This window comes from Hippopotamus amphibius, chromosome 5, assembly GCF_030028045.1.
Source record: "Hippopotamus amphibius kiboko isolate mHipAmp2 chromosome 5, mHipAmp2.hap2, whole genome shotgun sequence".
NCBI classification, from domain to species: Eukaryota; Metazoa; Chordata; class Mammalia; order Artiodactyla; family Hippopotamidae; genus Hippopotamus; species Hippopotamus amphibius.
This window is the reverse complement of record NC_080190.1, coordinates 23,887,739-23,899,979: the sequence shown is the minus strand read 5'-3', so window position 1 is coordinate 23,899,979 and position 12,241 is coordinate 23,887,739. Positions and strand designations below refer to the sequence as shown.

Sequence of the window (12,241 nt, the reverse complement as noted above, 5' to 3'; positions counted from 1 at the left end):
AGCTATAATCAGAAGAGAGAAGTACTGGAAAACAGAAGCAGATGCCTGGGAGTTCAGGGGGAGTAAAAAAATCTCATTAGCGGAATTGATTTGGTTTACAGAATAGGAGGCATTTGAGGGTGACTTTAAAGGTCTAATGATCTTTGCTCTTTATTCACCAGTTACATGCAGCCTCAGGCAAGACACTAAACTCTTGGGAGTCAGTTTCCATATCTGTTAAATGCAAAAGCAGAATCTGAAAACTTCCAACATCTTTTAGGCCCCAATTCAATGATTCTATCATTTTTCCTAAAAGAAGCTGGAGGACACTATCAACCATACCTCTTTCCTGTCCCCAAAGGTCACATACATGATATAGACCATCCAAGCAAAGGACAAGAGGAATTAATCATGCCCAGGATATAAAGAGAAGAGGCAAGAAGTCAATAATCACACGCATATGTAGAAAATGCCACATACAGTATAGTAATTAAAACCTAAACATCTGGAGAAAATGCAAACAGTGTCTTAACGTTGGCATGTACCAAGAGACTGGCAAGAATGATCAATGTGTTCTGAGAAGCCAGGGTCCTATTTATAGGGTGAAAGTCTTGTAAGGCTCTCTCAGCAGGAACAATATTAATTAAGTGGTGATAACACAGAGAGGAGAAGGAACTAGGTTATGCAGGGGCAGAGGAAATATAAAGAATAAATAATCTCTAGGTTTCTTCTTTGCTGGGAACACATGGTACAGAGAGTACAAGGATGTAACAGCTAAATTAATTGGCTGTTCTGGGTTTAAAAAAATAAAACACTTTTTTTTTCTTCTTCTCTCCCCCAGTGAATTCCACTTGGGATATTGTATTCTTTAATCCTTGAAGATGTTATACAACACCGTGTGGAAGGGAGCAAAACTAAGGTTGGTTGGGGGTGATGGGAAAGGTATTGTGGATAGATGCACATGGAATATAAAGAAGTTCTCTTTTTTAGGCAGAAAACAAACTCAGTGAGAATTAAAAGTAAGACTGAGATTTCAGCATTGATTTTTTTTCTTTGATACATTTGTGTTAGTTCTACCTATCACCCTCTACATCCCAGATGTTCATTTCAGGTGCAGGTTAAATCATCTTTTCTCTAGAAGATTATATGCAGGTAGCCAATGAGCTACTGCTGAAACCAACAAGCCTTGGGATTTATCATGAACTGGAGGTGGGGGAGTGCTTTCCCTCGGAGGCATGGTGAGGGAGAGGTAGCCTCTCCTCTGGCACTAGGACCCACTCATCCTTGTACTTTTAAGCCTACCTCATATATCAGAGGCTAGGTGCTGAGTTCCTTTGAAAGAGAGTACGCTTGAGCTAGGATAATACCTGGGAGCCAGATTTCTATGTCTCTTAGAGTCAAGATTTCCTAGACAGACCTATGATGAGATTACAGTTTTTACTGTAACAGACATATCCAAGGAAAGCTGCAGTAATTTACAGCAGGCTTGCAGAGAAACAGCCAATGAATGATCATCAATTTAAACTGTAAATAAGGGCCTGTTTTGTCCTGGATGCTGATCCCAGTAATGCCCCTAACAAGCTGCCTGCAAAGCCAGGGCATGATGCCCACTGCTGGAGACACGTTGATTGAAGAACTGTGCTTGTCCTCACAAGCAGCTAAAAATAGCAAGAAGACAGCGAAGGCAAAACAGGTTTCTGGAAACGTAAGACAGTTACTCTGATGTCAGTTTTATTCCAGTTGCTCCCACTGATATGAAGAGGAGAGAGAAGTATTTGGTACAAAAGACGTTAACTTGCTAGACAGCACCCCAGAGACCTAAAAGAATTAATACAACCCTTTAAAGGAGCCTGCCTTTTCACTGGAGGACGCATAAGTCCTAGGAGAATTAGAGCAAACCTGAATGTCTTTGTCCTGCATAATTAATAGAGCCTGATATTTCTTTTCTTCTTCTTCTTTTTTTTTTTAACATAAACTCTCATTGATTGGGGGAAATATATTCACACTTTAAAATGTTGTGCAGGTACTATCTCTTTGATTCAAGTATGTCCCTTTGGGGGGAAAGTCCATATTTCATGGTGATAAATTCACCTCACAAGTAGAAAATCTGAACACAAATATACTGCTATGTCAACTTTATTGATTTTTGCACCATTGTAAAGACCTTCATCGTCCTCCAATATTTCTTAAATCTATCAGCATCTCAGAAAGTGACCCTGAAGGCCTCATTTATCTGTAGAGGAAAAGATCCCTTCTCTTAGGTTCACCCATAAACACTGTGATTTAAAACAGCTCAGGCCTGCCTCTGCTTCTGGAAGGTAACCCCCATAGAGAAAGCTGTTCTCAGAGTCACGGGCAATGGCTACTTTTTCTCTGGAAAAAGGATCAGCCCAGTCTTAATTTTAGCTAAATGCCCACGGCCAAATGTGTTTTTGAAAGCCCTGAAGGTAACTAGGGATTAAGTATGCAGCTTGATTGGTACTGATGTATTGACATGAATAGATTCGATGGCAGGGCTCCTTTGTTTATTACACCTGAGCTTTCTTTCTAATCTTAGGAGCTACGTCAGGACTTGAGATTTCAATCTTCAAGTCCTGCTCCTGCTAACAATCTTGTAGTCTTAAGGTCACTACCAGGTACTCTGCTGCTACAAAAAAGCATATGCTTACATTCAATATCTGACATCTTATTTTTAAAAGTAATATTCCTTTCTAATGCCATTAATGACATTAGACAGACAGACAGAGACTGTCACTAGATTAGAAGAATTCCAAGGTCTCTTCTAGCCTTAAATTCCTTTATTTTTGCCTATATCACTTTACAAATGGGAAAATGTAAAGGACTCACCCAAAGTCACCTGCTGGGTGGAAGCAGAGTCAGAGACTTCTCGATTACAAAAAGTCATAATGCATTTACTACTAGAATATGGGATTTTCGAGGGTAGAAAGCTGGCTTATTTCTTTTTTGTATCCTATGGTACCTACAGTTTGTTGATTGTTAGATGAAATTTACTAAAAATGTGAACTAGATGGAAAATCAATAGGGATTACAAAAATTGATTCAAAGCCAACAAACATATCTAAATCTCATTATAAAAAATAAAGGATATAAGTTCAGCCCCTAAATTTAAGACTGTATATAGCAGATCAAAATTGTTTAGATATAATTGCTGATGACGGACCCGTCATCGGCCAGGAAGGGGAAGACAGGAACGTTCAAGGTAAATCTCTACACTTGTGAGGTTGACGTGATCAAACTGTGCTGTCCAACACTGTGGCCATCAGCCACAGGGGGCTATTAATATTCAAATTAATTAAAATGAAATGAAACATAAAATCCAGTTCCTCAGTCCCACTGGCCATACTTCAAATAATAGCCCCACGTGGTTAGTGTCCATAGTACTGGACAGCTTAGAGGAACATTCCTATCACTGCGGAAAGTTCCACTGAACACTGTTCTTTACAGAGGATAATCACTACTATTATTTCCAATAATTATTTGATGAAGGAGGAGAAAGAAGGTGAGAAAAGGAGAATAAAGTAAAGAGAAAACATGATTAAGCCTTACCTATTCTCTGCTAAACACCTGAAATGCCTTCGTTCATGTAATCCTTACAGCTTTCCTCATGAGGTAGGTACTGTAATTATCCCCCTTTTCAATCTGATGACACTGTGCTTGGAGAGATTAAGTATATCACCATAGTTATACACGTGTTAATTGCCTTAGCTGGGTTTTTACTTAAGCCATCTGATTCCAGAGTCTATGCACAATGGGAAATTCTGCTGCTCCAACTGAAAAACTTGACATGTTTAGAGCCAGAAGAAACATTACAGCCTACCTAGGTGGTTCTTAATCCCAGATACATACCAGAAGCAGCTGGGGAGCTTGTGCAAGATACAGTTCCCTGAGCCCTAAGCCAGAGCGACACAGGTAGGGCCGAGGCTTGCATATTCGGGGACGCCCAGTGCTCTGAATGTACAGCTAGAGTTGAGGGTGACTGTTTAGAGATGTACTAATCCACCTTCCACAGGCCAGATGACAAAGTGCAGCACCTACCTACCCCGGGTCACTCACAGTACCTACTGACAGATCTGAAATGAGAACCTCGGTATGAGGGCTGCCATCATAACAGAGTACAGCTTAGGACACATAAATGAACAACCTTTCTCTATTTCCTGATGAATACGCTTATCTATTCATATAACTCACATAACACTTAGAAAATATATGTCAGAATTCAGAATTTGATAGTGCAAAATTTTAAAACCAAACAATGAATGTAATACCACTCTCCTCCTGAGACAAATAGGTCTCTCTCATTTAAAACCAAACATTTTCTTCCTAAGAAAATAACATCTTTCTCTGAAGAGTAAATAAACCCTCTTCATAAGAGGAGTATAATACAGTGGAAACAGTATGACTGCCAAGCGAAAAACCTGAATTCTTGTCCCAACTGTGCCCATAACTCTGTGATGGGGGCAAGTCATTTCTTTTCTTTGAACCTTAGTTTTCTCATCTGTAAAATTAGCATGTGGTATATGATGATCTCCAAGGTTTCTTCCAGCACTGTCTCCATCCTGACATTTGTGTGCAGGCTGAATAAACTTTAGGAATGACACTTACAACCTGCCGTAGAACAGTGCACTCAATTCAATTCTAGCCAATCTTTTTACTCCATGTCAAGGGAAAACAGGGGGACATCACATGAAAGTCCCACTTTTCTTCTGTTTTGTCAAGGCTCATTCTGATTCTTGTCACTGATCGGTCAGAGCTCTTACAAGAGTCTGGAACATCCACTTAACAAGACATTCCCTGCAGCTGCCTTTTGGAAATGGTAATGATATACCTACCCCATCGCCCTCCTACATTCACAGCTGCTGATCTGAAAATTATGATGTGTCAGACATTTTACCACCTTAACATCCATCAGCTCATCTTTATATCTCTTAAAGCTTAACTGTAATGGATTTTTAGGTGGTTTAGAGAGGTTAGCCAGCCAAGACAGAAGCCACATCATGAATAAATAGCATGCTGAATATACATTTCTTACCTTACGCTTGTTGGTAGGACACACGTAGAGATAGCTTAAAATTGTTTTCAACCCAACTTTATCATTCAGCTTCTCATAGGTTGTCCCATAATCGGTTGACCTATAATTCAAAAGGAGCATTAATGAGGACAGAAGTATACGTCATTTGCCTGCTTGTCAATATAATGCATGTTTTACATAGTAGAATGGCTCTCCAGAGGTTTCTAAATGATTCATGTAGTATATAATGATGCTTAATTATGTACACAGTAGCATCATGTGAGTGGTTAACATTTGCATTTAAATTGAATTGGTAAAAATTAAAACTCCATCTCTCACTGCTCCTTAAGGTACGTGCATTGCATAAAGAATGTGTTTAATTTTCAGAGATTAAGAATGAGGGTGTCCCTTGAATTAACCAAAGAAATAAAGACCTTTTACTTAGATTTGACATTTCCAAACTTCTGCTTTATTTTTGGCACAGTGGAAAAGCAGGTTCTCCTGATTTATCTACAAATTGTGTTTTCTTTCATGAGTCATAGAATATATGATAGGTTAGTCCCGCCAAAGGTCATTCAGTCTTCTCCTATTATTTAAGAATAAGAAAATGTCTTAATAATAAGTGAAATTTCACAATTCTACTTGGTGGCCTTTTCCAGTATTAAGCCACCTGGAGTTGGGAGGATGCTACTTCTTGGTACTGACTCTGTCTTTTTTGGAGATTCTCTCATCTTTTCTTAACATTGGTCAATAACTTATTAATTCAGACTGAATAAACAGGCCTTAATCACCTCCTCTATGTAAGTCTATTATATATTTCAGAATTGTACATCTTATTAGATCATCATTGCAACCATGTACAATAGGAAATATTATCTGTATTTGAAGAATACAGATGGTTGAGAGAACTTAAGTGACTTTTTCAAAGCCAGTGAGAATTTGACTCTAGGTATTCTGGCCCTAAGCCCTGTATTACTTACATTATACTACAACTTTTTTTTTCTCTTAATTTAAAGGAAACAGATATAAAAGTTTTTGTAAGCCTTCTTTATACCTATAGGAGATTCCCAATGAACATTCATTCATTCATTCATTCATTCACTCACATTTGTAGAGCCCCTAAAATGGACCAGGCCCTCTGCTATGTACCAGGATACAGCACATGTACCTACTCTCAAGAATCTAACAGCTTTGAGAGGCAGAAAAACAAAGTTGCAACGTGTTGTGTAAGGAAAGAGATAAAAATTAACAAGACTCAGAAATAAAGTTGGTTTAATTAGAAAACCACAAAAATGTAATTATTATAATTTATTTCTGATATTGATAGAAGTCACATATTCCCATGGACCATAAAGACAAAATAGAAGAATCTTCTGTTAACAACCCTAACACCAAACATGAAAAGCCTACTCTGGACCAGGCATCAGAGCAAGAAAGCTATAAAATATATGATTCTGGAATTAAGGGATTAAGAACTTATTATGGCTGGGGATCCAGGGATCTCTTTACCCTAAAGATTGATATATTTATATATATAATATATATATATATATATATAATAGATAAACATTATAGCTGATATATAATTATATATAAATTATAAGTAAATAAATATAGGCAATACTTTATAGAATTTAGATCATACTCCAAACCATTGAAGATTGGGGTGTTATGAAAAGTCTCTTGGAAGGACTATGGACCTTGGAAATGGAAAATGGGTAGGACTTTAGAAAAGGGACTTAGAGTTGACCCTTGAACAACTATTCCTGTAGTCAAAAATCAGCCTATAACTTACAATCAGCCCGCTACATACACAATTTCTCCACATTTGTGGCTCTACATCCAAGGATTCAATCAACCACAGATTGTGTAGTACTATAGTATTTACTACTGAAAAAATCCACGTTTAAGCGGATGCACGCAGTTCAAACCCGTGTTGTTCAGGGGTCAGTTGTAGTCAGAATATCAAAAACTAGAAGTCACCTTGCATAATCCAATTATATAACTGGATTTCCTCAGGACCAGTCTGCGCTCCAGCACAACTGAACAAACGCTGGCTTAATCACAAAGAATATTTGAAGAACATCCCCAAACTCTTCACAGAAGATCTTATCCATGAACCACAACAAGCTTCTTTAAATTCTTCTTCCATATTTATTTTTTTCTCCCCAAACTCACCTTGATGTCAAAATTCCTCCTACTTTCTAAGAAACAGCTGAGACGTCTTCCCTTACTCAGTCTAATCTTGGTGTTTGACCATTTTTCCCCCCACCTTTACCCAGGCCTTACTGGGTCAACTTTCTCTTCTTACTAAGACTTGCTTGTCTCCAAAATTTCACTAGACTTTCTCTAACTCTTTTTATTCGATAACTTTTTCTATTTAGTATTCTGAACAATACTCACAAGTTCAAGAGCAAAAAACACAGATGCAAAATCTATGGTGGGTGATGGGAGGAGGAGAAATGTACAGGTACTTCTACATCAATAAATTTTGCCTAGTGATAGATGGAAATCAATAGGACTAAGCTGGAGATGAGAGAAAGGTTCAGTTTTCCTAGTGAGTTAATGGAAAGGAGGCTAGAGAGGTAGGGATCAGTCTATAAAAGCATGATAATTAGTTTCTTCTATCAACTTCTATCAACTTCTATCAACTCAATCTCTGAGCTATTCAATGAATATCTTTACATTCAAAAAACATACTACAAGGGCAAATTGTGTGTGTGTGTATTTAACTGAAATCCCAATATGACAAGATGATAATGGAGTAACTACTTCAGATTTACATTAACAACTTCTTTTTCAGATAGCTTACAATATGTTACTGGGTACTTTTATTATAACATCACCAATTCAGATACTTCAGGTATCTGCCATTACGTTTTGTGCCATTTTTTACCCCTTGATTTTTCAAAGCTCTAAAAGTGAATCAAAATTTGTTAATTCTCAATTCCAACAGAAGTAAATGTTTAAACATTATGGTATTATAACAACCGAGAGATAGAAAAAGGAAAAAAAAAAAAACCAATGTATTTCCACACACCCTACGTGGCATAGACTAGCAATTCTTCATGGTTGCCCCACAGAACTAGAATTTGAGTGTTGACAAGTATCATAGGTAAAACTAATAACCAGCTGGGATATATTGGTACAATGATACAGGAGTGAAAATACTTAATATTTGCAAACCAGTTGGCAAATAGTTACTGTACCAAGTCCTCTGAGTAGCTACTTCCACCAGCCTCCCCACCATGGTCTCTCCTTGGAGAATTCCCAGATCTCCTCACAGTCCCAGCAACCAAAAGACTGAGAGCTGGCACAGCAGAGTTCCCCAGGAAACTTGCTCCAGTACCTGTTCTGAACGGCCACTGCTTATGCCAATCAGCCTGGGCCTCATTGGAGGAGACAGTGACCTTGAAAGAGGCACTGCACCTTGGAAGGTAATTCTTAGTGCCCATCTGCAAACTCCCCTTCACAGCTAACAGATGCTTCCAGCTATGCCCGCACGGTCAAATGTGGGAAATTCAGTCTCCTAGGGATGTGAGCTCTGAAACAGCAGAGGAGAGACAGACAGTCGAGCAGCAGGCTGGCTGTGGAGCCAGTGCACTAGCTGTTAAATATTTTAAGTATCATTTCTAGATATGGGGGAGCAGAGTGTGATGCAAGATCAAAAAATGTTAGGAAACACTTGATTAGGCAAAATTTAATGTTTCTTCACTTCAGAACTTAGAAATTTTATTATTCTTATATACATACATAAATTTTATTATTCTAATATACACTGTGAACCTCTTACATGCATATTTCATGAAGCATTTTCAAATGTATTTGATTATAGGATCCATTCTTGAGAGATATCTAATGAGATTAGTGTTCTGAACAACACACTTTGGCAAACAATATGAAAGACCAAAAAAAAAAAAAGTCAAAAAAGATTATGGATCTTGGTTTCATAAGAAAAGGAGAACAATAAAAATATTTAAAAGAAATCAAATTTGCAAAAAGAAATGCCAGTGATGCTAACCATAAAGTGACTGCTGCTGTAAAGGCAAAAAAGGAAGTAATCTTAAAAATATGTATCATCCACAGACATATTTAAGATGCAATATAAGCAGCCTTGAATTCTCTACTTGTACCATTTTTTTAAAACATTCCAAAGCAAGCATTTTTTCCGATTGTGTTTATAAGTTGACTTATCTACAGAAGAAAAACATAGCTTCTGTCAACACCTATACTGTGCTAGAAGATGCTGAAAGCTTAAAAAATAAGCATTTCAGCAAAAATAAATAGCAAATGATTAAATCAAAGACTGCAGTTTCTCGCTTGTGCTCCTTAATTCTTACTCTACCCTTTCTACAAATATATCTTAAATAGTGACTTTCAGAACATTTCAAAGCATGTCTTTAAGTATTTACTACACTCATAGAACTGACAGGAGCTTCTCTAAGGGGTGGAGAAGCCACATTCAAGGCATGGCACCTGCCTTCCAAGAACTTATGATCTCTTTGAGATGACAAAGTCTCCCAACTTGAAGAAGGGAGGAATACAGGGCATGGCTAGTTTCCACAAGGAGGGCAGAAGTAAAATGTGTGATTGGATTTCCTCTACTATAATCTTATACCATCAAATGAGATAATAAACAAGCACAGGATCATTTGTGAACTAAAGTAATCCATTAAAAAGCATTGAGTACAATAGCTGCTATGTAGTAAACAATCTACAAATGATAACTTTTGTTATTCATTTTATCACTCATTTTTTTTTCTTGATAATTTTTTGTATTCTTTGTCCAACACTTAACTAAAACCCATCACACGAACAGTCAAGGAAAATCTCAATCACTGAAAATGATTTAGCATTAGTTTGCTTAGAAGATAAGACTATTTCATGAAGTTATTACATTTAGAAAATGTAACCACATGTAGCCTATCATATTTTAAAGGGTACGTATTACTAATCTTGTGTGGAACTTGGATCAGAGAGGTAAGGGTAAGAACTGGAATTTGATAGTTAGATTTTGCACTCTGCTTCTGTAATAATTGTGTCAGGATTCCATTGCTCAATAGCCTATTATGCTTGAGAAACCTAACAGATAATAAAAATGAACATTTATTGGGTGCTTACAATGTGATCTAAGCTCTTCAGCTCATACAGAATCCCATGAGATAGACTTACATTTGTCACATGCTACAGCTAAAGAAGGACCAGATGTAACCAACCTGCTTAATTAACACCATAGAACTTGAAGCCACAAGCCCTCACCCAGGGCTGTATCCTTAACCCCATGCTGCATTGCCTCTCTCAAAAGCTATAAGAGGAAAAGGAAATAAACTTACAAAATCTAGTTATGCATTTCGTAGCAAAAGACATATGAACTGAAATCATTGGAAGTTCCTTGTGGTATAGGCCAAAACCTCGCCTCTCTTCATAACTGGTAAAAATACAGAAGCCCTGCCAGGGAGAATTGATATTAAGAAAAGTATAATCAGAAACTCTCACAATGATGTATGAGGAAAAGAAAGTATATATTTGATCTGATCCATCTTGGCTCCTGGGAAGACTAGAAATATGGACAAAGTTATGGGTCGACCTGTTAATGATTTGATGATGACTCATGAAGATTACCAAGATGTCACAGCCTAAAAGCAAGAGCAACAACTTGAAGTTGAACAGAACAGGACTCGGGCTCACTAGCTGAGTAACCAGTCAGTGCACTGGTCTCCGTAACAAACTCCACACTTGCTATAGACAAGTCACGTTTCCTTTTGTATCTAATAACTTTGCAATATAATTCTGAGGTGCCCATTCCTCAATCCCTCTCCTCTTTCCCTCTCCTCCCCAGCCCTGCCCACACCAGCCTTGTTATTCTCTGTACTCAGAAAGCTCTTTCCCCAGATACCCTGACAGATGGCCCCTCACTTCCTCCTGGACACCACTCATGCCTTATGAAGTAGTGACCTCTCTCACTCTCCCAGCACACTTCACCATCTTAGCTTCTTTCATTTTCTCTTCTTAGTATTTACCCCCATCTAAGAAATTTTTACTTATTTTTTATTGTCTGTCATCTCCCACCAGAATGCAAGCTCCACGAGAGTAAGAAAGACGTCTGTTTTGTACTCAGCTGTCTTCCTAGCTCTCAGAAGAATGCTCCAGATGCTTGTGAAACCCAATTGGTTTTGGCTAAGTGGCTGACTTCACAGATGTTTGCTCTTCTTGTGTGGCCCACTGGATTTCTAAGTCAAAATTAAGAGGCTCATCTAGTCTGGCAAGAACCATTGCAGCCCCTGCTGTGAACAGATACAATCAGCTGTGCAGAATGAAGTGGGACTAGGATGGTGAGCATGTTCTATGCTCCCCTACTTTTTAATGGAAAAACCTCTGCCTGGCATCTATTTCCTGACTACTCTAATACTATAAGGGCAGCGCACATCTTTGTTCACCCCCAAGTCCCAAGGTCGATGCTGGCACACAGCAGGTGCCTTCTGCATACGGAGAGTGAATGAATACATGAAGCTTGATGGACACACTCCTTGAATCAAGGATGAGCCAGCCTCCTTCTTCAAAAAGGTTTTAAAGTATCCAAATAACCTGAACCCCTCCTTCTCCACCTCCAGCCCCCGGAGAGGGAAGATACTCTCTCCCAGATACATTGTGCCATATTGCCAAGGTCACAAAATCAAGACTCAACCTGTAGAGGGAAGCTTGGGGACAGGAAGAATCAAGGCATCACTCAAATCAGCTCAAATGAGATGTCCTGAGAGCAGAACAGCGTTTACCTCTAAATCAAGTATCTGTGGGTTCTGTGTTTTGTTTCGTTCCTGAAATTATTAAGAGCAGCCACCTCCATTGTTCCTGGTGTGTTGGAGGCATAAAAATAGCTTCCAAAGGCAAAGGTGCACTGGCTGCATCGTAGACTCTACTCCTGTGTAACTTAGGATGCATGAGGTTAAAGCAGTGAGAATAATTTAGGGTTTGGAAAATGTTTGCAAGTGAGTCGACATTTAAATAACTTCATTATCATTCATTGACAGATTTTTTTTAACCTGTCAGTGCAACTGATATTTCTATTACCATGTTATAACAAACCCCTGCACATTTTAAATACAGTAACCAGATTCCATTAGTCTACCCACTGTCAAGAAAATATCTCTCAATCCATTTTTCATAATACCTCGAGAATATAATAGGCAATCTACATCAAACGATGACGTGGAGCTGAAGGAAATTGTCTCCTGC

At 38.2% G+C, this 12,241-nt stretch overlaps 1 protein-coding gene across 4 annotated transcripts in view; it reads right to left on the bottom strand.

The window, feature by feature from the left end:
* The window catches only part of SORCS1 (sortilin related VPS10 domain containing receptor 1), a 497,412-nt gene that overhangs the window by 222,839 nt on the left and 262,332 nt on the right, over window positions 1-12,241 (bottom strand). For all 4 annotated transcript variants that reach the window (XM_057735386.1, XM_057735384.1, XM_057735383.1 and 1 more), the window contains exon 3: window positions 5,030-5,129. In XM_057735386.1, coding sequence (XP_057591369.1) covers window positions 5,030-5,129 — 100 coding nt within the window. The remainder of the gene's footprint in view (window positions 1-5,029; window positions 5,130-12,241) is intronic.